Source organism: Cebus imitator, unplaced genomic scaffold (assembly GCF_001604975.1).
Source record: "Cebus imitator isolate Cc_AM_T3 unplaced genomic scaffold, Cebus_imitator-1.0 Scaffold258, whole genome shotgun sequence".
Classification (NCBI taxonomy): Eukaryota; Metazoa; Chordata; class Mammalia; order Primates; family Cebidae; genus Cebus; species Cebus imitator.
This window is the reverse complement of record NW_016107573.1, coordinates 1,788,698-1,814,639: the sequence shown is the minus strand read 5'-3', so window position 1 is coordinate 1,814,639 and position 25,942 is coordinate 1,788,698. Positions and strand designations below refer to the sequence as shown.

The following is a 25,942-nucleotide window of genomic DNA, read 5'->3' as shown; positions in this document are numbered from 1 at the left end:
CCGGCCACTGCAAGCTGTTTTATCAGCAAGTCTTTATGACCTGTAGTTTGTGCTGATCTCCTAGCTCATCCTGTCACTTAAAATGCCTTAGCCGTCTGGGAATGCAGCCCACTAGCTTTCAGCCTCATGTTACTCAGCTCCTATTCAAGATGGAGTTGCTCTGGCTCATATGCCTCTGATAGATGGACCCCTGCCAGGGGCTAGGGTCTCACACCGCCACTCCTCCCTCCCCAGGCCTGCAGGGACTTCCTGGAACTAGCAGAGATACACAGCCGGAAATGGCAGCGAGCACTGCAGTATGAGCAGGAGCAGCGCGTGCACTTGGAGGAAACCATTGAGCAGCTGGCCAAGCAGCATAACAGCCTCGAGCGGGCCTTCCGCGGCGCCCCCGGCCGGCCGGCCAACCCCTCCAAGAGCTTCAGCGAAGGTGAGTGGGCGGCTGGGTCAGGGATGTCGCATGACCCTCTGCCAGCTGACTCTGCATACACAACTTCTGCTCCCCCACACACGTACCCTGGCCGTGCCCACATGTGGGCTGGGCTTGGCCAACTCTGGACTGCCTCTTCGTGGCTTTGTATGTCCCGTGCCCATTACCCACTGGCAACAGTTTCCCTGCACCTAGGTTCCCATTCTCAAGAGTTAAGTTTAATGGGCCCAGCTGTCCCCTGTAACAGGGGTGTCCTGGTGCCAGGTGGCCACCCTCCTAGCCTTGGGTTGGAAGTCATGGGGACCCCTGAAAGGGGTCCATCAGAAAGGGAAGCTGGGCCACAGAAAGATGGACCCACAAGTTGAGAGATCAGGGGAGGCTTCCAGAAAGAGCCCTCTGTGTGGTGAATGGGTTGAAAGGAAAGCACAGGATTCTAGCAGAGGGAGCAAGAGTGGCCGCAAACCAGCGGATCAGGGCTGCCCAGGTGACTGAAGCAGGGAGGGGGGCAGGGCCAGACGGGGATGGAGGGAACCCTTCGCTCTGGACTTAGGGAGGCAAGATGAGCCTTTTGTGAAGTTAGAAACTAAGGCTCTGCCTGTGTCTCTAGGAAGCCTCTTGACTCCCAAAGGAGAGGACAGTGAGGAAGATGAAGATACCGAGTACTTTGATGCCATGGAAGATTCCACATCCTTCATCACCGTGATCACCGAGGCCAAGGAAGACAGGTGAGGTGGCTGCAGCTGGGCAGAGCTTCCCCCAGGGTCAGCCTTTCCTGCCCTGGACTTAGGCGGCATCTGGTCTTTTCGCCAGCTATCTACTTAGCTACTTGGGGTTTTCTTTCCTTTAAATCTTGCTTTGGCCAGGCCCAGTGGCTCCCAGCACTTTGGGAGCCCAAGGTAAGAGGATTGCTTGAACACAAGAATTCGAGACCAGCCTGGGCAACGTGGCAAAATCCTGTCTCTACAAAAAATACAAAAATTAGCCAGGCATGGGGGTGCATTCTTGTAGTCCCAGCTACTTGGGAGGCTGAGGTGGGAGGGTCGCTTGAGCCCAGGAGGTTGAGGCGGCAGTGAGCTGTGATCACACCACCGCACTCCAGCCTGGGCAACAGAGAGATCCTGTCTCCAAAAATCAATTATCTATTTATCTGCCTTGCTCCAGATGAGATTTCATTGCTGCGTGAGCCTCAGAGTACACTTACACCAACCTAGCTGGTAGAGCCTGCCACACACCAGGGCTATACGGCACAGCCTGTTGCTCCTGGGCTACAAACCTGTACAACATGTGAGTGCACAGAATATTGTAGGCAGTTGTGACACATGGTAAGGATTTCTGTATGTAAACATAGAAAAGGTATATTTAAAACATAGTGTGATACTCTCTTTTTTTTTTTTTTTTTTTGAGACGGAGTTTCACTCATGTTACCCAGGCTGGAGTGCAATGGCGCGATCTCGGCTCACCGCAACCTCCGCCTCCTGGGTTCAGACAATTCTCCTGCCTCAGCCTCCTGAGTAGCTGGGATTACAGGCACGCACCACCATGCCCAGCTAATTTTTTGTATTTTTAGTAGAGACGGGGTTTCACCATGTTGACCAGGATGGTCTCGATCTCTTGACCTTGTGATCCACCCGCCTCGGCCTCCCAAAGTGCTGGGATTACAGGCTTGAGCCACCGCGCCCGGCCCATAGTGTGATACTCCCATGGGACCACGGTCATATACACTATCCGCCATTGAAATATTGTTATACAGTGCCTGTCTACACACACAGAACACACGGAAGTGACCAGGACATTTACGAGCAATGAAAACAATGTTGCCTGGATAGAGGACGGGCCAGGTCCCAAGGAAGCCTCGAGATTCATCAATAACTAACTTGCTTCCCACTTTGTGTTTCCTGCAGAAAAGCTGAAGGTAGCAGTGGAACAAGTTCTGTGGACTGGAGCTCGACAGACAATGTAAGTGACGTGACGGGGAGCACTGTAAGGGCAGCAGGCTGGCCCAGCACTCTGGCTGCCTTCAGGTCCCTGATCTACCTCCCATGCCCCAGTCCAGGAGCACCATCCTGCCCTTCCACCAGCACTGTGCCGGTGGCCGGCATGGTGCCCCTCCTCAGTGGGGAGGGCAGAGAGACCTGGAAGCCAAGGGGGTGCTCTGGCCTCCACTGATGGGGTAGCCCCCCTCCTGTGGCAGGTACTAGATGGTGCCTCACTCGTGCCCAAGGGTTCATCCAAAGTCAAGAGGCGAGTTCGCATCCCCAACAAGCCCAACTACAGCCTTAACCTCTGGAGCATCATGAAGAACTGCATCGGCCGGGAGCTCTCCAGGATCCCCATGCCGGTAGGGGCTCAGGCAGGGCAACCCTGGCGGGTCCTCTGGGCTGCTTTCCTGTGCATGGATGAGAAGTAATGGCCCGTGTGAAGTACACACAGCCTTGGAATGTCATTTTCTTAATGGCATCTGAGGAGCATGTAACTAATTATCTAATTGTCTACATTGGCATTGCCCAATCTTCGAAAGTACAGGCATCTTTGGGCTCTGACGGAAGAAGCCAAGGAGAAGCTCTGCATGGATCAGCAATGTGGGGAGCCCCAGAGTACCTCTGGATCTCACGGGGCCTTCCTGTGTCCCAGCTGTCCTGATCTGTAGATGGGGAGTGGCAGGATGGTGCTGTGTGTGGAGGGGTGGTCCGTCCTTCAGCTGGCAGTCATCCCTGGTGCCATCCCCAGGAAATGCAGGCTCAGTGTGGGCACACAGTGAGCTGAGGGCAGGGCTTGGATCCTCAGGCTGGCCGGATACGGTGGTATCTCCACCACGCCAGAGGGTTCCGCTGTGTGACCCAGAACGAGTGCCTTCACATCTCCAGCCTCTGTGTCCATATCTGCGGAGTGGGGGAGAATCACAGCAGCCCCTTCAGTGTCCGGGAGGATGGAGCAAGATAACACGGGGAAGCTGAGACTCGTACCCGAAGGCATCATGGTGGAGAGACTGACCCTGCCCTATGTGACACCGAGACAGGGGCCCTGGGCCTAACCCATCCTGAGCCAGGCCCCATCACAGCTCAGAACATGGGGAAGACCCACTTCCTCCACCCACAGACTGGTGCTCATTCACTCACTGAAGATGCAGCAGTGGGCCAGGCAGAACCCCTAGCCTTGGTGGGTGGATGTCCATCCAAGCCGGGGGAGCAACAGCGAACATGATAAGAGTGTGTTGGATGCAGCAGGCCAGAAGGTGGGGAGGGCTGTGGAGAAAACAGGCAGGAGGGGCCAGGAGGGCGATGGCATGGGGGCTGCAGTGTTTCCCTGAACATCCGAGAAAAGCAAGGCTGCTGTGCCAAGCCAGGGCTGGTGCCCAGCCTGACCATCCACCCACCCACAGGTGAACTTCAACGAGCCCTTGTCCATGCTCCAGCGGCTGACAGAGGACCTGGAGTACCACCACCTGCTGGACAAGGCGGTGCACTGCACCAGCTCAGTGGAGCAGATGTGCCTGGTAGCCGCCTTCTCCGTGTCCTCCTACTCCACCACGGTACACCGCATCGCCAAGCCCTTCAACCCCATGCTGGGGGAGACTTTTGAGCTGGATCGCCTCGACGACATGGGCCTGCGCTCCCTCTGTGAGCAGGTGAGCAGGCCCGGCTGGCACTGGGTGGCGCCTGCCCACACTCTGGCCAGGCTGTTCCTGCCAGGCCCAGGGTGACAAATGGGATGTAGCCTCTGACCCCAACTGCCCATACTCAGGGGGTCATCAAACTGAGGGCCAGCTGGGGAGCAGGGCCTCCCATGGCAGGGCCAGGCACAGGCACACGGCCTCCTGGAAACAGCGAGGGGCATGAGAGGACAGCCTGGTAAGGACAGGGTCAGGACTGGTGTGCAGGGAAGGGGACAGCAAGCTCCAGGCCAGGCTGCTGTGGAGCAGAGGTGGAGGGACGTCTGTGGGCGCTGCTGGGGAGGAGCGTGGGGTCACCACCAAGCTGAAGGCAGCAGGCAGGAGGAGCCTAGGCTGTGCTTAGTGGGATGGACTCTGTCCTGGCCAGTGACAGCAGCCTGTCCCCACCACCCCTGCCCGACAGAGACTCGTCAAGACCCAGGCCCAGCAGCCAGGAGGCTCAGCAGTGGCAGCCCCATGCTGAGCCTGGGCGTCCTGGTTGGAAACGAGGCGATTCTGTTGGTGCTGGTGCTGCCCTGGCTCCTGGGACGCTGGTCATTCACAGATCCTGGGTGCTAGTTGAAGAGGCGTTGGCCACTGTGAGGCCTTGTTAGGAGGTGGCTGCAGTGACCCACACAGGGTGGGGTGCCCAGACCTGGAGAAGGGGGAAGCCAGAACACAGGCAGCTTTTGAAGGATGAGCCAGCCAGTTTGTCGATGCTTTGGATATGGGGGTGGGGGGAACAGTCAGGGTGGACCCAGGTCCTTGGCCTGAGCCCTGAAGCAAATGTATTTCTCCCCTCAGCAGACATTGCCAGGTGCTACTCAGGCATGGAGGGTTCAGTGGGGAAGTGAACAGACACGGTTCCAGTTCTCGCCGGGCTGGGAGAGCAGGGCAGATATTGTGGCTGCTTCCAGCTCTTTTACAAAGGGGGTGGTCAGAGAGCAGCTTTGCTGATGCAGGGACAGTGAGGGGAGGAAAGGAGCAGAGGTGGAGAGGACGCAGCTGGAGGGCAGTGCACTGGGGTGGTGGCTGCCTCCTGACCTGTGAGAGGAGCCCTCTGCTGCGGTGGGGGGAGTGGCCCACAGGGAGTCCTGGTGAGCTGGAGGTAGGAGTGGAGGGGGCAGGTGCTGGGTGCGATTTGAAGGAAGAGCAGGCAGGCTTGCTCAGGGTTAGAGGAAGAGCGTGAGGAGGGCCAGAGAGGCTGCAAAGCATGTGGCATAAGCAGCTGGAAAGGAAGGGTGCTGAGGGGAAGGCGAGGAGGCAGAGCTTTCCACGGCCCGTGGGGAGGCTAACAGCTGAGCTCAGGGCCAGCTCACCCATCTCCCGGGGTGGTTGGCAGCTGGGCCTGCACTCCTGGGACATAGGAAGCAAGTGGGCACCTCTTGCGGAGACAGCAAATTAGGCCAGGCGCACTGGGGGCAGCGGGAGCCCAGGTTGGGCCTGTCCAGAGGCAGGGCTACACTACAGCTTCTGTCCTAGGGAGTGAGTAGGCTCAGGGGAGGAAAGCCTGGGCCATGGCCACCCCAAAACCAGCTGTGCCTGCTGTAACAGGGCAGGCTGTCCCTCCCTGGCCACGGGAGGTGAGGCTGGGCTCGTGTCTGGCAGATGCTCACATCCTGTGGGTCTGGTCTCAGGTGAGCCACCACCCCCCCTCAGCTGCGCACTACGTGTTCTCCAAGCATGGCTGGAGCCTCTGGCAGGAGATCACCATCTCCAGCAAGTTCCGGGGAAAATACATCTCCATCATGCCGCTAGGTGAGCTGGGGCCCTGTGCCTTCCTGGGACAGAAAGACATTCTGCTTAAGAGGGAGGATTCTGCAGACGCAAAAGCCAGCTGGGGGCTTCCAGGGAAGAACGCCCTATAGGCCCGCCTCCCCTACCCCCGAGCCTGGTTCTCAAGACACTGGGTCTAAAGGCAGGCTGGCCAGAGCTCTGCATGGGGGGGCATGACCTCTCACCTGTCCCCTGCCTCCAGGTGCCATCCACTTAGAATTCCAGGCCAGTGGGAATCACTACGTGTGGAGGAAGAGCACCTCAACGGTCCACAACATCATCGTGGGCAAGCTCTGGATCGACCAGGTCAGGGGCGCCCTTGGGGAGGGGGTGCACAGGCTGGGGGCTGGCCACTGATGACGGCCCTCCTTCGCCAGTCAGGGGACATAGAGATTGTGAACCATAAGACCAATGACCGGTGCCAGCTGAAGTTCCTGCCCTACAGCTACTTCTCCAAAGAGCCAGCCCGGAAGGTAAGCAGGGCCGGCCACCTCTGAGCATCCCAGGGGGCCCAGAGCAGAGCGTACACCCACACTGGTCCTGCCAATGTCCACAGGTGACAGGAGTGGTAAGTGACAGCCAGGGCAAGGCCCACTATGTGCTGTCCGGCTCGTGGGATGAACAAATGGAGTGCTCCAAGGTCGTGCATAGCAGCCCCAGCAGCCCCAGCTCCGACGGGAAGCAGAAGACAGTGTACCAGACCCTGTCAGCCAAGCTGCTGTGGAAGAAGTACCCGCTGCCGTGAGTAGCACTGGCAGGGGCCCCGCCCCAGGACAGGGGTCAAAGGAGAGAGGAGGAGGGCAGTGGACAGAAAGCAACTGACAGGCACAGGAGGTCAGGAGGGTTCAGTCCACACATGGGCACAGAAGAGTATTATGCAGCTGACATCCCGGTGTGAAGGCAGACAACCAACAGTAAACACATGTGAAACTATCAGATGGTAGCAAACACTACGCACAGACTTTAAATGAGGCGGTAGGACACAGCCCCTCCCTGTTCCTCCCTGCAAGAAATACAAAACATTCTTGAAAATAACCACAGGGAACAGCAAGCTATAAAACGTGGCACAGGAAATTCCAAAGAGAACAAATAGAAATTCAACAAAGGAAAAATAAAATAACTGAAATTGAGAACCCTATGGAATTGTTTATAGCTAGACTTTATCACCTGAACACAGGTCAGAAGAAGTGATAGAACTGCATTTAAAAAGACAAAACCAGGTGGGCATTAATCCCAGCACTTTGGGAGGCTGAGACTGGTGGATCACCTGAGGTCAGGAGTTCAAGACTAGCTTGGCCAACATGGTGAAACCCTGTCTTATTAACCGGTTGGTGGTACATGCCTGTAATCCTAGCTATTTAGGAAGCTGAGGCAGGAGAATTACTTGAACCCGGGAGGTGGAGGTTGCAGAATCCTAGCTACTTAGGAAGGTGAGGCAGAATTGCTTGAACCCGGGAGGTGGAGGTTGCAGTGAGCCAAGATCGTGCCACTGCACTCCAGCCTGGGAGAGAGTGAGATGCCATCTCAAAAAAAAAAAAAAAAAGATAAAACCCAGGAAAGGCAAGAAGCTACAGGGAGAAGACAGAATGAGGTCCCTGCAGCAGGCTCCCTGGCCTCCCTTCTGAGCAAGTTCCAATGCCGAGTCTCCATCAGACCTCCCGCAATGGAATCTGCATTTCTGTAAGTGTGCTCAGCAAGACTGAAAGAGCAGGTTTGGCATACTTCTAGCGAGAGTCCCAAAAGGAAAGAAAGAGGGTCTATACCTAAAGATAAAATAACGGAGAAATTTCTGCACCTAAATCTATGCAGTGAAACTAAATCAGGGAGAAACTATTAAGCAGCCAGATTTTTAAAAGACATCACTTTCCAAGGAGCTGTCTCCTTATCAACAGCAATGAGAGCTTGAAGAGACAGTCAAGTGATATCTTCCATGAGCTGAAAGACGCACATAATGTGGGGTATAATATTTTCGAATGCGGCTGCACAGTCACATAAGTCAGAAAAGGAACGACGGGAGGGAAATTGCTCACAGGTCCCCATGCTGCCCTGGAGGAGGAGGATCAAGACGCGCATTCGCTTCTGACTGTATGAAGTACGGTAACTGCCTTTCCTAGGGTAACCGCTAAAATAATCTGTTTAGCTGGAATCTCAGAAGGTAAAGAAAAAAAAATGAAGACTGAAAAATAATGAAGATAAATGTCCCAGAGTAAAAGCAAAGGGATGAAAGACCCTGTACTGAAAGGGCCTGTAAGGTGCTAAAGACAAGAAATAAAGAAAAATGTTCATCTAGATCACTCTATAGTCAAAATGAAGACCAGGGAAAAATTCTAATAGCTTCCAGAGAGAAGCAGAAGATTTCAATCGAGGATAAAAAGTCAGACTGACATCAGATTTTTCAACAACCAACACTGGATTAATATTTTCTAAATTATGAAATTAGAAAGTAGAATTTTCTGTCTGGTCAAACTATCATTCACATATGTGGCCATATCCCTAGGCATGCAGCCTCAGAAGTTTTGCCTCACAAAAACCCACAATGAAAACAGTATTGGGACAGGTGTAGTGGCTCATGCCTGTAATCCCAGCACTTTGGGAGGCCAGGAGTTTGAGACTACACTGGCCAACACGGTGAAACCCTGTCCCTACTAAATATACAAAAATTAGTCCCAGTTACTCAGGAGGCTGAAGCATGAGAATCACTTGAACCCAGCAGGTTGTAAGTTACAATGAGCCAAGATCGTGCCACTGCACTCCAGCGTTGGAGAGAAAAAAAAAATGAAAACTGTATTGGACATAGTACTTTAAAGGGGGGATGGGAAGCAAGGACTTTACAATAGATGAATAAAGTAAAAGAGTGTTTTTGTTGTTGTTTGTTATGAGATGGACTCTCACTCTGTTGCTCAGGCTAGAGTGCAGTGGCATGATCACAGCTCACTGCAAACTCCACCTCCCAGGTTCAAGCGATTCTCCTGCCTCAGCCTCCTGAGTAGCTGGGACTATAGGCACCGCCACCACGCCAGGCTAATTTTTGTATTTTACGTAGAGACGGGTTTTCACCATGTTGGCCAGGCTGGTCTTGAACTCCTGACCTCAAGTGATCGGCACACCTCGTCCTTTCAAAGTGTTAGAATTACAAGTGTGAGCCACCACACCCAGCCTAAAAGGTATTTTTAAAACAATTACTAGGATCAAAGAAAAGCAGAAAATATGCCCGTCATAGTGCAGATTTTAAAGTTTAGATAATGTTAGCATGAGGGAATTTGGGGAGAAGGGGAAGGACCTCAGGGATGTGAAGAAATGCTAAGTTCTTATTAGAAGGAAGAAGCATTTATAAGATTGTGTTACTTTTTAATTTTCTCTATGTTAACAGACAAAAACAGTGAATTAGCATGATAGCAATAGGCCCAAGTGTCAATGATTATAATAAATATAAATAGATGAAGCTTATCAGTTAAAAAGCAAACTGCTGACAAACTGCATTTTTTTTTTTTAAGAGACAGAGTCTCCCTGTTATCCAGGCTGGTATCCAGTGGCACAATCACAGTTCACTGCAGCCTCAAACACCCATATTCAAGTGATTCTCCAACCTCACACTCCTGAATAGCTAGGACTACAGGCATGCATCACCATGCCTGGCTAATGTTTAAAAACTTTTTGTAGGGACAGGGTCTCACTATGTTGCCCTGTCCAATCTCAAACTCCTGGCCTCAAGTGATCCTCCAGCCTCAGCCTCTCAAAGGACTGGGATTACAGACACAAGCCACTAGGCCCAGCCGGATTGGATTTGTTAAAATCCAGATACCTGAGCCTTCTAATAGATTCCAAAACATAAAGGGATACAAAAGTCAAAAGTCAAAAGACATATATCATGAAAATACTAACAAGAAAAAGCTATAATAGCTATATTAATATCAGGTAAGATAGATTTTAGGACAAAAGCATTATTAAGAAGGGGAAAGTTGCTATATAATAAAAGGTTGAGTTCAACAAAAAAAATAATAGTTTTAAACATTATACATATAAATAAAATGCCTCAAAAATATACAAAACACATATTGATACTTAAGGAAGAAATAGATAAATCCATCGCCACAGTAGGAGACTGGGAGGTTTCTATATACCCTGCTCACTTGCAGATATGTCAAATGGCAAAAATGAAAAACCATCCAGCAAGTATATGGAGACTGAAACAATATAGGCTATAAAGACTCACGATGCCACTCTGAGAACATACTTTTTCTCAAGTATACATGGATTGTATGCAAAAATTGATCATGTACTAAACCCTAATGAAAGCCTCACAAATGTACAGGCGGTTGGATCACCTGAGGTCAGGAGTTCTAGACTACCCTGGCCAACATGGTGAAACCCCGTTTCTACTAAAAATACAAAAATTAGCTGGGAGTAGTGGCAAGTGCCTATAATTCTACTTGGAAGCTGAGGTGGGAGAATCGCTTGAACCTGGGAGGCAGAGGTTGTAGTGAGCTGAGATCGCAACAGTATACTCCAGGCTAGGTGACAGAGTGAGACTCCGTCTCAGGGGAAAAAAAATTAAACTGGCTGGATCCAACAAAAGCAATGCTTTGAAAGAAATATGTTGCCTTAAATCATTTAAATAATGTTGAGGCTTTCTCCTTTCTGAGTTTCAATTCTAATATTAGAAAGTTCAACATAGAAATTCAAAGAGACCTCATCTCTACCAAAAAAAAACATTTCTTTTTCTCAATTAGCCAGGCATGATGGTGCATTGTCTGTAGTCCTGGCTACTCAGGAGGACTGAGATGGGAGGATCACTTCAGCCCAGGAGGTCAAGGCTGCAGCAAGTTGTCAACACACCAATGCACTCCAGCCTGTCTTGCTCCAGACAGAGCAAGACCCTGTCCCAAAAAAATAATAATTTTGGCCAGGTGTGGTGCTTCATGACTATAATCTCCAGTATTATTCCATTTTCACACTGCTATAAAGGTACTACCAGAGATTGGGTAATTTATAAAGGAAAGAGGTTTCATTAACTCACAGTTCTGCATGATTGGAGAAGCCTCAGGAAACTCAATCGTGGTGTAAGGCAAAGGAGAAGCAAGTAACTTCTTCAAAAGGCAGCAGGAAGAGAGCAAGGGAAACAGCCACGACAAAACCATCAGATCTCATGAGAACTCACTATCACAAGAACAGTGACCACCTCCCTGCTCCAATCACCTCCCACCCCCATGGTCCAATCACCTCCTACCCTGTCCCTCCCCTGACATGTGGGGATTACAATTCAGATTATAATTTGAGATGAGATTTGGATGGGGACATAGCCAACCCATATCATCTTACCATTTTGCAAGGCCGAGTTGGGAAGATTGCTTGAGGTTCAAGAATTTCAGACGAGCCTGGGTAACGTGGCAAGATCCCATCTTTATATCAATAATAATAATAATAAAAGCAGAAATCAATAAAGTAAAAAGATAAAGCCAAAAGTGATTCTTTGAGGCACAAAAAAACTGTCAAATTAGGAAACTACTGGCAAGACTGATCAAGAGAGAAATAAGTATTATTAATGAAAAAGGTTTAATGTGACATATGAAGTATAAAGACATGATTAAAACTTAGATCAGAGGAACAAATTCTTAGAAAACTATAACAAGAACTAATTCTAGCTGGGCACAGTGGCTCATACCTATAATTCCAGCACTTTGAAGAGGCAAGGCAGTTGGATCACTTTTAAGCCCATGAGTTCAAGACCAGCCTGGGCAACAGCAAGATCTTGTCTCTACAAAAAAAAAAAAGAGAACTGACTCCAGAAGAAATAAAAAACATGACTACTCCTATAATAAAGTAACTGAGGCAATAGTTTAGAAATTACCATAAGGAAAACACAAGGCCCAGTTAATTTTACAGGTGAATTCTCCCAATTTTTCCAGAAACATTATTCCAATTTAATATAAAATGTTCCAGATCACAGAAAAAGGAAATAATTACCTGTCTTATACTGTGAAGCCAAGATAACCCTCATACCAAATTGGGCTAAACTAGCAGTAAGAAAATAAAAGTTCTACCCTATTTTACTTATATTAATAAATATATAAGCAAAAATCCAAAACAAGATATCAGAAAATCCAATCCAACAGTATATAAAAAAGATAGCATTCTATATTCAAATTGAATTTATCCTGGGTATACAGAATGATTTCATATTAGAAAATTCATAAAGTAATCATATTCACAGATTTCAATAGATTCAGAAAAAGCATTTTAGGTGCCTAGATATAAGATTAATATACAAAAGCCAACTGCATTTCTATATACTGACAGCAAACAACTAGAAAAATGTAATTTAAGACAAGACACCAAGGCCAGGCCTAATGGCTCACACCTGTAATCCCAGCACTTTGGGAGACTGAGGTGGGTGGATCACCTAGGTCAGGAGTTCGAGACCAGCCTGACCAACATGGAGAAACCCTATCTCTACTGAAATACAAAATTAGCCAGGCATGGTGGCGCATGCCTGTAATCCTAGGTACTTGGGAGGCTGAGGCAGGAGAATCGCTTGAACCCGGGAGGCAGAGCTTGCAGTGAGCCAAGATCATGCCATTGCACTCCAACCTGGGCAACAAGAGCAAAACTCCATCTCAAAAAAAAAAAAAAAAAAGACACCAATTAACAGCATATAATATCAAGGACCTCTATAGAGAACATTATAAAGCTTTAATAAGAGATACCAAAGAAGAGCTAAATAAATGGCAAAAGATACAAAGTATTATAAAGATGTCATGATCTAAAAAGTCAGTAAATCAAACAAAACCCCAATATGGACTTTCATGGAACTTGATATTAGAATTTTTAAATTTATATTGAGGTATAAAGGGCCAAGACATTTCTGAAGACCAGAGAGGACTTGCCCTACTAGATACCAGGATTTTTATTTTGAAACTATAGTTAACGGAATAGTGAGCCCAGAAACAGACACAGGGATATATGTAACTCTGAAATATGACAAAGGTGGCATATCAGATCTTGTGGGAAAGATGGAATGGCTCACCAAATGGATCTGGGTAAAAATGATTGTCCCTATGGAAAAAGATGAACTTAATTGCTCCATCACATTATAAAGAAAATCAACTCTAAATAATGGCCTTACAATAATATTAAGTTTGACTTATTGTAAACAATGACTTAATAAGTTTAAAAGCATAAATATCTTTTAGACCTTAAGGAAATATTAAGGCACAAACGTTAATATATTTGACCATATTAAAATACTTTCGTTCATTGAGAACTTTTACTCACTAAAAGGCAATTTAACAAAAGTGAAAAGACGATGCATAAACAAACTTGGAGAAGGTAATCATAATACATACCTATGTTTGACAGAGGATTATTATAAAGAATACAGAGAGTATTTTATCACAGTTAAAAATAATAATTTTAAAAAGATCACATAAAGAACTTTTTTTTTTTTTTTTGAGATGGCATCTCACTCTGTCACGCAGGCTGGAGTGCAAGTGGTGAAATCTCGGCTAAGTTTTGTATTTTTAGTAGAGACATGGTTTTACCATGTTGGCCAGGCTGGGGTCGAATTATTGACCTCAGGTGGTCCCCCCACCTTGGCCTCCCAAAGTGCTGGGATTACAGGCGTGAGCCACCATGTCCAGCGGATTGTTCATCTTTAGGAGCTAAAGCCAAACTGTTTTCCAGAGTGTTGCACCAATTTACACTGTAATCTCAGCACTTTGGGAGGCCAAGGTGGGTGGATCACATGAGGTCAGTTCGAGACCAGCCTGGCCAACATGGTGAAACCCTGTCTTTACCGAAAATACAAAAATCATTTGGGCGTGGTAGTGGGTGCCTATAATCCCAGCTACTGGCCTCAGGCTGAAGCAGGAGAATCACTTGAACCTGGGAGGCAGAAGTTGTGGTGAGCCAAGATCGCACCATTGCACTGCAGCCTGAGTGACAGTGTGAGACAACATCTTTTTTTTTTTTTTTTAAGACAGGGTCTCAGCAGGGCACGGTGACTCATGCCTGTAATCCCAGCATTTTGGGAGGCCAAGGCAGTGGACCACCTGAGGTCACAAGTTCGCAACCAGCCTGGCCAACATGGAAAAACCCCGTCTCTACCGAAAATAGAAAAATTAGCTGAACGTGGTGGCATGCGCCTGTAATCCCAGCTACTCGGGAAGCTGAGGCAAGAGAATCGCTTGAACCTGGGAGGCAGAGGTTATGGTGAGCTGAGATCACACCATTGCACTCCAGCCCAGGCAACAAGCATCTCAAAAAACAAACAAAGCACATAATAAAAAAGAAGAAAAGCAATTCCTACGCTAGGCAATTCCCAGAGAAGTCTCACATAGCAAAACAGCGACAGGTTGGACGCCTGAGTATGGGAGGTGCAAGGAGCGGAAGGCAGCTGTCTACAGCCACTGGGTTCCACTGGGTGGGCTCACTGGGGTGGGCTCAGGGCCAAAGGGAGCCCTGGATGTGGGGCGCTAGAGGGCGAGGCAGGGGAGGGCGACCAGGCATGTACAGTCCAGCTCACCCCACTGCCACCGCCACAGGGAGAACGCAGAGAACATGTACTACTTCTCAGAGCTAGCCTTGACCCTCAACGAGCACGAGGAGGGCGTAGCACCCACTGACAGCCGCCTGCGGCCTGACCAGCGGCTGATGGAAAAGGGCCGCTGGGATGAAGCCAACACAGAGAAGCAGCGGCTGGAGGAGAAGCAGCGCCTGTCCCGGCGCCGGCGGCTGGAGGCCTGCGTGCCCGGGAGCAGCTGCAGCTCGGAGGAAGGTGAGGCCGGGAGGGGAGGGAGCCCTGGAGAGGAGGAAAGGGGTGCCGGAGTGGGGGTGTCCCGCAGGGATGGATTCCCAGGGAGCAGGCCGCCAGCCCACCCACCAGCCTACTATGCCTGACCAGCAGAGAAGGAGGCGGACACCTACACGCCGCTGTGGTTTGAGAAGAGGCTGGACCCACTGACCGGGGAGATGGCCTGTGTGTACAAGGGCGGCTACTGGGAGGCCAAGGAGAAGCAAGACTGGCACATGTGCCCCAACATCTTCTAAGCGCCACCCATGCAGCAAATACAGGCGCCTGCACAGCCCAGCCCGCCTGTTCTTTAATGCACTCACTTTAGTACTGAAAGGTCTTCTCCCAGCATTCCCAGCCCTTCCTATTTCCTTTCCTATTTTTTTTTCCCCACACTTTCTTGGGACTCCCACCTTGGAAGGAGGAAGGGCTGACCCGGGTTCTCTCCAGCCCCCAGGTGCACCCAGTCACCTGTGCCCCTTCCTTATGGACCTGGGCCCTACTGGAACCCCTGCCCCAGTTACCACAACTCAGGCCGGCTGGCCCGGGCCATGGGCTGCACAAATCACCAGCCCCCAACCCAGGGAGGAACTGGCCCCTCCTAGGGAGCCTCTTTGACTTTTTTAGAAAAACGATCTCCATTTCTTTCAGCCATGATGTTTAGTAAATATTTTTAGTACCGCACTTAGCAGACAGCTCTCCGAGTGTGCTTTCTTGCCACAAAAGTGTCCTGGCAAGAGCCCCTTATTTTTAAGATATCAGGAAGCCAGACCCCTTTGAGTTGGGAGAATTTTGTGGCTCAACATATCAAGTCCTTGATGGTATCTGAGCTGCGCACATTCCACCCCACAGGGCCCCACAGAGCCCAAAACAGAGGAGGGCTGCCCCAGCCCAGCAGAGCATAGGGAGTTTCTGGAGCTCCCACCCGCAGATGGAGGAGAGGGTACTGAGGGCATCCCCCATGTGGATTTGAGGGCAGCAGCCCCTGGCCTCCCTACCCAGCCTGGGTGGCTCTCTAGCCCCAAGAGGCCAGGAAGGGCTGGAAGGCAGGGCCTGCAGGTGCTCCCCACCCCGAGACCCAGGCCCCAAATCAGCAATAATGAACCTCAGCTCAGCCTGGGCTGGTGACCCGGGCACCAGAGACCCGGCATCCCGCCTCTGTCCTAGGAGGTCCCTGGGGATGCCCCATCTCAGTGCCCCCTGAACTCTTTATTTGCCTAATTTATATATATATATGATATATAAATATATATAAAATAGCTATTTTGCTTAAATTTCTACAGTATGTAAAAGTGAAAAATGATGAAGACGGGCACACCTGTCTGAGTTTGGCCCTCATGTCAGCTGTGCCCTTCCCGCTCCTCATGCCCCCTTCCAGCGGCTTCTGCCAGCCATGGGGGGCTGGACCACCATGGCACTGACCCAGCCCCTCAGAACCCCACACTCCAGTCCTTTCCATTTCAGTTTAGTCCTAAAAGTTCATCACAGGGTTTTTCTTTCTACTCCAGGACTGGTTTTTTATATTAAAAAAAAAAAAAAAAAAAAAGTGAAAACACCAATGGTGAACTGCCTTATGATGCCCACTGGAAAGGTGGGGTGGGGTGGGGCAGGGCCCCACTGGGGCTCTCGCAAAGCTGTGGAATGTACCTCTCCCCAGTGCTGTTTGAGCAAGCACCTTTTGACCAGTAATAAAAACCTTGGCTTTGGAGTTTTCCACTGCCCTGTCCCTCAGTCTATCTGTGTCTGGCTGAAGGGGGCTGACATAGAATGGCAGGGCCTACAAGGTGGCATGGGGTGAAGCTGCAGAGAGGTTCAAGGGAGGAGAGGAGGTGGGGACCCAGGAAGGCTGCCCAAAGGGCTGGGGAGAGGGTTGCAGCACTGCCAAAGGCTGTCCTGATGCTGTGGCCACAGGGCTGGCCTGGACCCAGCTCTGCCCTGTGGAAGGGCAGTGTTTTAGCCAGATGGAGACCACCAGCAGCCCCCTCCCATGTCTCAGTTCCTGGAGCTGTCTAGGGGAAGTCCTCCAGGGGGAAGGCCAGCCCTGGTGAATTCTGTGTCACTTGACAGCAGCAGCCTGGGCTATACTTCCAGGCAAGGGACGGGTGGAGCAGGGCACCCCGGGGCATCAGGGCCAGTGCTCTCACCATCTACCTCCACACCGCAGTGCTGTGGGATCCGGGGCTGGCCCTGCATAGCTCCTTCCCTGGCCAGGCTTCCCCATATGTAGGGAGGTGGCCTCTGGGGGAATCCCAGCTGAGGAGCTGGAGGGGCAGGTCTCACTGGAATAGAGGTGGGGGGGACCCTCAGGATGCACCTGACCCAGAAGGCAAGGGAAGGGACAAAGGCCAGTCTACTGAGGCAAAGACAGGGCTCTGAAGAACTTGAACAGGAAGTGACATCAGGGCAACGTTCTAGAAAGACCACTCTGACCGGCAGGACACAAGATTGACCAACACCCAGTTGTCTCATACACCAGCCATCACTGAGTAGGAAATGTAATAGAAAAAAAGATTTACAACATACGACATCTGACAAAAAGACACAAAACCTGTAAAAGATCTGTATGGATACGACAGAGAGGACCTGAGTTGAGAGGAAAATACCGTCTTCACAGATAGGTTCACATTCAGTTATGTCAGTCCCAAACCTACGGAATCAACCTGATCCCTATCAAAATCCTAACAATATAGTTCAAAAGCTTGACAAGTTGATTGTGAAATTTATATGGGAGAGTAATTGTTAAAAAAAAAAAAAAAAGCCAGGCGCCATGGCTCATGCCTGTAATCCCAGCACTTTGGGAGGCCAAGGCTGGTGATCACGAGGTCAGGAGTTCGAGACCAACCTGGACAAAATGGTGAAACCTTGTCTCTACTAAAAATACAAAAAAAAAAAAAAAAAATTAGCCAGGTGTGGTGGCAGAGAAGCCTGTAATCCCAGCTACTCAAGAGGCTGAGGCAGAGAATTGCTTGAACCTGGGAGGCAGAGGTTGCAGTGAGCCAAGATCATACCACTGCACTCCAACAAGAACTCAGGGGATGATGAGGGGACCTTGTGGGCTTGACCTGCAGAAAACAAGCCGGAAGCCTACTGGGTTTTCTCCACTGCACTCTGATCACCATCTGGCTACCATTAGTTAGTGTATTTGTTGATGGTCTGCACTCTGATCACCATCTGGCTACCATTAGTTAGTGTATTTGTTGATGGTCTGCCCTCCCTACTCCAGTGGATTGTGAGCTTCATGAGAAGAGGAATCTGGTCTTATACATTGTAGCATCCCACTGCCTGGCACATGCTAAGTGCTCAATGAATAGCTGTTTAAAGAATCAACACCAGGCCAGGAAGACCAGCTAAAGCAAATGCTCAGTGGGACAACACCTGAGCAGTGGGGGCCCATGGCTGCAGCACCAAGCTGTGAGGAGACTGGGAGATGGAACTGAGGAAGAGCTGAGCCCAGGGACCCAGGAAACTCCTGCTTCTTCCAAACTCTAGTGTCCAAATCGCTGCTCCTGACAGACTGTGGGGTAGGAGTCAGATTCTGTAAGAGGGGAAGAGAAGGCTTGAGGTTCCCTCATCTCCAGGGACAGGCTTCAGCATGAAGGGAGTTGGGAGAAGAGGCCAATGGAGAGACACATTTCAAAGTGGAACACAGAGAACAGGGCCAGAGACAAACCCAATGCTATTTAACTTACTGTTTTTACGAAGCTAGCCAGCATGCAAAACTTCAGGAGCAAAACCTGATAAAGACAGTGCGAAAATAAAAGGAATATATAGTTCAGTTTCATGGAAGAAAAGAATTTTCATAAATCCAAACAAGACAATAGCAAATAGAATCTAGCCACACAGAAAAGACTGAACCCCAAGTTGGTAAGCCCAAGCCCAGATTACTGCAGAAATGCAAGAATGGCTCAATGTTGTAAAGCTTTCTGTGGTAAATCATTCATTACATCAGCCAGTGCAAGGACTTCTCCTGGCAATATGGTAGACTAGGTTCCTGGAAAATACTCCTTTGTGAAAAACTAGACAGACTGGATAAATTTTTTTAAATGTTAAATGCATCCATCAACTGGAAACAATACGAGAAATACTCAGGCCAAAAAGTAAGTGGGTATGAACGCCTGGAGAGGTAAGAAAAGGTCTGAAATATTTTACATTGCAATTACAAAGCCCAATGAGCTTAACTGTAAGTTTTCACTGCCTCAAAAGAGCCTCCAAAGGTAGGGCATGTAATAGGAGATTTGGGGCTCCCAAGGGCTATACCTTCAATGTAATGGTGAATCCAAAATAAAATACAAGAAAAATTACTTGTCTTAAAGGTTCATCCTGAGCAGAGAAAAACAAAATCCCCCTTAGAATTTGTAATCAGGAGTGAACCCTCAGTTAGTTTTGCAGGCCAAATACACAGTACCTGAATGGTCCAATGAAACCTCTGACAGAACATAACATGGTCACAAGGTGGCAATGTTCCCAATCACCCGAGAGAGGCAAACAAGTCCCCTCTGGAAGATATCCCCTTCATTCTAGGCCTTAGGGAACCTCATATATGAAATTGCAGGGAAAATGAGCAGCTCACAGTATAAAATCTCCATACACACAAGGAAACAAGCCCCCATGAGCAAGGGCAACCAGAAAGAACAGATAACAGGATCAGACATAAAACTCTTCCACACAGTGAAATTATCAGATACAGAGAAAAAAAAAGCATGTTTTATATATTTCTAGAAACAGAAAGGCAGCTTGAAAGTAAGAATAAATTTTCAAAAATACTAAAAACATTTCAAGAAAATGTTTTAATATCACTAAAAATAATTCAGTGAATAGTTTACAACAGATTACACAGCTGAAGAGAATATTAGTGAAGCAGAAATGAGATCTGAAGACATTTGGAAAATAACACAGAGAGATACAAAGAGGTGAAAAATATCAAAGGGAAGTTAAAACATGGAAGATAAAAAGATCCCACATATGTCTGATTTGTTTCAGAAGGAGGAAATACTTTTTATGGAACAGAAGCAAACTTTGAAGAGTTATGGCTAAAAGTTTTTCAAGAAATCATGAAAAATACCAATAAACAAAGTTAAGCCCAACAAATCCCAATTATGGTAAATAAAAAGAAATCCACAGCTAAATGCAATACAGTAAAACTGCAAGATTACTAAGACAATGAAATCTTAAAAGCAGATTTTTTAAATTACCTTCAAAGAGCATCAATTAGGCTGAGTGCAGTGGCTCATATCTGTCACACCAGCACTTTGGGAGGCTGAGGCAGAAGGATTGCTTGAGATCAGCAGTTGGAGACCATCGTGGGAAAATAAAAGAGACCCCATCTCTAAAAATAAATAAAAAATAAATTAGGCATAGTGGCATGTGTCTGTAGTCCCAGCTACCCAAGAGACTGAGCTGGAGGATTGCTTGAGCCCAAGAATTTGAGGCTGCAATGAGCTATGACCACACCATTGCACTCTAGCCTGAGCAACAGATCCTGAAAATTCATCTTCAAAGGAAGGCCAATTAGACTGAAAACAGATTAGACTGAGAGTTGGCCTCCAAAGTAGTCAGAAGACAATGAAGTGTTATCTCCAAAACAGAGGAGAAAATGTTAGTATTCTCCTCAGTCAAAATATCTTTTCCACAGGCCACGTGTGGTGGTTTATGCCTATAATCCCAACAATTTGGGAGGCCAAGGTGGAATGATCACTTGAGGCCAGGAATTTAAGACCCGCCTGGACAATATAGAAGACCTCATCTCTACAAAAATAAAATAATTAACCAGGAATGGTGGCATGTACCTGTAAGCTACTTGGGAGGCTGAGGAGGGAGAATAACCTGAGCCCAGAAGTTCGAGACCGTGGTGAGCTACATAATCTTGCCACTGCGCTCCAGCCTGGATGACAGAGTGAGATCCTCTGTGTGTGTGTATGTATGTGTGTGTATAACTAATTTTTATTTAACATATTAAACAGTATATTCAAATTTTTAAAATACATATATATATATAGTGTTACATGGAGTTAGACTATGATGAGTTAAGATTTAAGATTATGGGCCCCTCCTACCCCGCCGGCTCCGGGCGTGGTGGTCGCTCAGCTCTCTGCTCTGGCACCGCAGCGCCGCCGCCCGGCCCCGCAGCGCCGCCGCCCGGCCCCGCCAGCTTCCCGGACCATGGCCAACCTCGAGCGCACCTTCATCGCCATCAAGCCGGACGGCGTGCAGCGCGACCTGGTGGGCGAGATCATCAAGCGCTTCGAGCAGAAGGGGTTCCGCCTCGTGGCCATGAAGTTCCTCCAGGCCTCTGAGGAACACCTGAAGCAGCATTACATTGACCTGAAAGACCGCCCATTCTTCCCTGGGTTGGTGAAGTACATGAACTCAGGGCCAGTCGTGGCCATGGTCTGGGAGGGGTTGAATGCGGTGAAGACAGGTCGAGTGATGCTTGGGGAGACCAATCCAGCAGATTCTAAGCCAGGCACCATTCGTGGGGACTTCTGCATTCAGGTTGGCAGGAACATCATTCATGGCAGTGACTCAGTAAAAAGTGCTGAAAAAGAAATCAGCCTATGGTTTAAGCCTGAAGAACTGGTTGACTGCAAGTCTTGTGCTCATGACTGGGTCTATGAATAAGAAGTGGACACAGCAGCAGTCTCCTTCAGCCGGGCTTGGTGTGTCCCTGGACACAGCTCTTCATTCCACTGACTTAGAAGCAACAGGATTGATCATTCTTTGGTAGAGCATATTTGCCAGTAAAGCCTTTGGAAACTGGAAAAAAAAAAAAAAAAAGATTTAAGATTATGTAAAACTTATCGGGTAATCATTGAAGAAATAGCAATACTAAGTAATATCCAAGCAGTAGAAGAAATACATTGAATGCAGGGGGGAAAGCTCAGTAAATCTAAAGAAGGCAGGGGAGGAGAGGAAAAAAGAACGCAGAATAAAAATTACAAGTCAGAGAATACAAATACATCAATAATACATCAAGAATTACATAAAATTTAAGTAATCTAAATGCTTCGAGGAAAAAATATGGACTAAGAATAAAATCCAGCTGTATGCTATTTACAAGAATACACCTAAAACATAAATATATAAACTAAACAGACTTTAGGGCAAAAAATATTACTAGATGTCAACTACTAGAATTTGTAAAATCACTTTGTAGTGATAAAAGGTAAAATTCATAAATTTCTTAAACTCATGCACTTAATAACATCTTAAAATTTATAAAGTAAAATGGATACAATCACAAAGAGAAAGATAAATCCACTATCATAATGGAAGACTGTAACTCATTTCTCCCAGTAATGAGAGCTCAGATTAAAAATTATGATAATCACTGTATAACAAACGACATCATGGACACAAACAGGGAATTACATGTGACTGCAGAACACATATTTTTGAAATGCACATGGAACTTTTATGAATATTAGCCACATATTTGGTCTAGTTATAAAGCCTCAGCAAATTTGAAAGGACTGATACATAGACCACATTCTCAGACTTCAATAAAGACAGTTCAAAATCAATGACAAAAATAAAACTGGGAGAAAAAAACAGGTTAGAGCATTAAGAAATACATTTGGAAATAACTTATAGGTCAATGAACAACAGAAATCAGAAAATATGGTTAAATAAAAATATTGTATGTTAAATTGCACAGAATACAGGTAAAGCAATACCTTGAGGAAAATTTAGAGCACATAAGGCTCATGTAAAAGGCTAAAAAAATTTCAGTTAAACACCCAATTTGAGTAAGAAAATGAACATTAGGATAAAGTCAAGAAAAGGACAAGAATAAAGATGAAATATTCATTAAATATAAAAAGAACCAAGAAAGCTGAGGTTGACTCTTTGAAAACCTAAAACTGTCAAACTTTTGGCAATATTAATCAGGAAGAGAGAGAAGGGAAGAAGGGAGAAGAGGAGTGGGGAGATGAATGAACAAAAAAAACTATTTGGAATGAAAGGGGACATAGGCCAGGCGTGGTGGTTCATGCCTGTAATCCCAGCACTTTGAGGCCAAGGTGTGTGGATCACCTGAGGTCAGGAATTTGAGACCAGCCTAGCCAACATGGTGAAACCCTGTCTCTACTCAAAATACAAAAACTAGCCGGGCATGGTGGCGGGTGTCTGTAATCCCAGCTACTTGGGAGGCTGAGGCAGGAAAATCACTTGAACGTGGGAGACAGAGGTTGCAGTGAACCAAGATTGTGCCACTGCACTACAGCCTGGGCGACAATGGCAAAACTCCATCTCAAAAAAAAAAGAAAGGGGTCATAAATACAGACACTAGAGATATTTTAAAAGAAGGATATATTATTAGAACTTGCCCTGTGGAGACGCCTAAAAAATAAGGAATATTATGAACAACATGGACAATAAATTTGAAAACAAATAAAATGGATTGGTTCCTACCAAAATATAACTTGGCTGAGCTCAGTGGCTCATGCCTGTGATCCCAACACTCTGGGAGGCCAAGTCGGGCCAATTGCTTGAGGCCAGGAGTTCAAGACCAGGCTGGGCAACATGACAAAACCCCATCTCTACAAAAAACATGCACACACAAAAAATAAGCTGGGCATAGCGGTGCATGTCTGTGGTCCCAGCCACTCAGGAGGCTGAGGTGGGAGAATGGTTTGAGCCCAGGAGGTGGAGGTTGCAGTGAGCCTGGATCATGCCACTGTACCCTAGCCTGAGCAAAAGAGTGAGATCCTGACTCAAAAAAAATAAAAAATAACAAAGACTTATAACCATTTCTTTTTAAAAATCAGTTAAAAATAGTCCTCACTGGCCAGGTGCAGTGGCTTACGCCTGTAATCCCAGCACTTTGGGAGGCCAAGGCAGGCATATCACAAGATCGAAAGATAGAGACTGTCCTGGCCAACATGGTGAAACCTCATCTCTACTAAAAATAAAAAAATTAGCTGCTTGTGGTGGTGGGCACCTGTAGTCCCAGCTACTCAGGAGGCTAAGGCAGGAGAATCGCTTGAACCCAGGAGGCGCAGGTTGTAGTGAGCCAAGATCGTACCACTGCACTCCAGCCTGGTGACAGAGTGAGACTTCATTCTCAAAAATAGTCCTAACATATACACACAAAACTCTACACAGATGACCAAGGAATAATTCAAATCTTACAGAAACTTTCTAAGGGTAGAGGGAAAAAGAGAATACTCCCAAACTCATTTCTTGAAGCTAACATAACCTGCTTATAAAAACCTGACAAACAGTATGAGAATGGACAATTACAAACTCATGTCACTTGTAATGGTACAATTCAAAATAAAATTAATAAATCTAATGATATGGAAAAATTATTATTATTCAAAAAATACAAGGTTTATGCTGAGAAAAACTAAACAATGTAATTCACCACATTAACAAATTAAAGGAGAACACTACATAGTTATCCTAATATGCAGAAACCACTTTGGTTAAAATTCAACAAGCATCCATGATATTTAGAAGGAAAAATAAAAAGCCAGGCGCGGTGGCTCAAGCCTGTAATCCCAGCACTTTGGGAGGCCGAGGTGGGTGGTTCACGAGGTGAAGAGATCAAGACCATCCTGGTCAACATGGTGAAACATCGTCTCTACTAAAAATACAAAAAATTAGCTGGGCATGGTGGCACATGCCTGTAATCTCAGCTACTCAGGAGGCTGAGGCAGGAGAATTGCATGAACCCAGGAGGCGGAGGTTGCGGTGAGCCGAGATTGCGCCATTGCACTCCAGCCTGGGTAACAAGAGCGAAACTCCGACTCAAAAAAAAAAAAAAAAGAAAGAAAGAAAGATCTAGATTAATTGAGAATTATACCATCTTCATGGTTAGGAAGAATTATAAAGGTATCAATTCTTCTCAGTTGAGGACGGATGCAATCAATTCCAATGGAACTCCTAAAGGTTTCCTCACAGAGCTTGATGATTCTAAAATTTACATGAAAATGCTAAGACCTAACAATAGTCAAGACACTATTGAAGTAGAAAACCAGTAGGACTGGCTCTACTAGATATCAAAACAATGTAAAACTATAAATAAATTAGTGTTGGCATAGAGAGACAATAGACAAATATAAAGTTCAGAAACATATTCATACGTAAATGAACATTTGATATATAATAGAGGTAGCACTGTAGATCAATAGTGAATGAAAAGACTACTCAGTAAAGAGGGGTGAGGTAACCAGGTATACGTATGGAAAGAAGGAGAGAAGAGGAAGGGAGAAGGGAAGGAGGAAAACTGGAACTCTACCTCATACCACATATGAAAGTCAATTCCAGGTAGATTAAAGATCTAGGCCAGGCAAAGTGGCTCACGCTTATAATCCCAGCATTTTGGGAGGCCAAGATGGGCAGATCACTTGAAGCCAGGAGTTTGAGACCAGCCTGGCCAATGTGGCAAAACCCTATCTATACAAAAATACAAAAAATTAGCTGGGTATGGTGGCACGCGCCTGTAATCCCAGCTACTTAGGAGGCTGAGGCAGAAGAATCACTTGAACCCAGGAGGCAGAAGTTGCAGTGAGCTGAGATTATACTGTTGTATTGGACCGAGCGTAGAAAGTTAGCACCAAGACAAAAGTATGCCAGATTGCAGGGTCATTTATTATGCCGGTGACCACAGAGGACTCACGTCTCTCCAACCTGTGGCGTCAAAAGGAGGGTGCCACGACTTTTTATACCCCGAAAAATCACCTTGGGTGTGGGGGTGAGGAGCGGGGATGGGGATGAAAAGGTTTCGGACATTCCAAGGGCTTGGGGATTCTGTGATTCACCTCCTGGGTGGAGACAAGGGCGGGGGTCTCCAGACATTCCAAGGGCCAGGGGACTTTTGTCATTCTGTTTGTTACTTCAGCGGGTTTACAGAAGTCAAGATAAGCATTTGTTTACACACAGATCTTAGTTATCCTGGGCTGCTTATTTTAGTTATTACTAAATAACTAAAGCAAAGGCTAGCGATTCTGGCACAATATCACATTTCCCCCTGTTCTTTTAACATGTATTAAATCTTTAATAGGTTTCCTCTTTTTGACACAAGTGCCCGTATTTGGATCTCAGAACCATCAATTTGACCGAATCTGTTTCTTCCTGGATAAATTTGAGGAGCATGTTTAAAAGGCATGGTCCAAATGTTAACCCTAGGACCATTAGCACGAAGGGTCCTGCTAATCCAGTGAGCAGGAATGTTAGCCAGGGGTTTGGGGGAGGGTCTCGGGTGAAAGAAATGAAAAAGTTTCTGTTTGCAGTATATCCTGTTATAGTGGAGATAGTCTTACAACCCCAATGGGGGCAAAAGAATTCATTTAAGTCTCCA

The 25,942-nt window shown here is 47.3% G+C and overlaps 2 protein-coding genes across 6 annotated transcripts in view; both read left to right on the top strand.

Moving 5' to 3' along the window:
- Positions 1-16,356, top strand: part of OSBP2 (oxysterol binding protein 2) — a 209,277-nt gene extending 192,921 nt beyond the window's left edge. For 2 of the 5 annotated variants that reach the window (XM_017499573.2, XM_037728198.1), the window contains 11 exons: positions 235-427; positions 1,035-1,152; positions 2,329-2,383; positions 2,619-2,765; positions 3,807-4,052; positions 5,714-5,834; positions 6,055-6,158; positions 6,230-6,325; positions 6,409-6,593; positions 14,393-14,625; positions 14,755-16,356. In XM_017499573.2, the coding sequence (XP_017355062.1) occupies positions 235-427; positions 1,035-1,152; positions 2,329-2,383; positions 2,619-2,765; positions 3,807-4,052; positions 5,714-5,834; positions 6,055-6,158; positions 6,230-6,325; positions 6,409-6,593; positions 14,393-14,625; positions 14,755-14,897 (1,641 nt within the window). In that variant the 3' untranslated portion in view covers positions 14,898-16,356. Of the gene's footprint in view, positions 1-234; positions 428-1,034; positions 1,153-2,328; positions 2,384-2,618; positions 2,766-3,806; positions 4,053-5,713; positions 5,835-6,054; positions 6,159-6,229; positions 6,326-6,408; positions 6,594-14,392; positions 14,626-14,751 lie in introns of all 5 variants that reach the window. The other 3 variants (XM_017499572.1, XM_037728197.1, XM_017499574.1) reach the window with 2 other exon arrangements.
- Positions 16,357-20,686: 4,330 nt separating this feature from the next.
- On the top strand, positions 20,687-21,414 carry LOC108283302 (nucleoside diphosphate kinase B-like). Its single transcript, XM_037728195.1, has one exon. It carries the CDS (start codon positions 20,800-20,802, stop codon positions 21,256-21,258), a length of 459 nt encoding a protein of 152 aa, XP_037584123.1. The 5' UTR covers positions 20,687-20,799; the 3' UTR covers positions 21,259-21,414.
- Positions 21,415-25,942: the final 4,528 nt, after the last annotated feature.

Coding starts and splice junctions, on each gene's coding strand:
- LOC108283302 (XM_037728195.1), top strand. CDS start 20,800: ATGGCCAACCTCGAGCGCACCTTCATCGCCATCAAGCCGGACGGCGTG.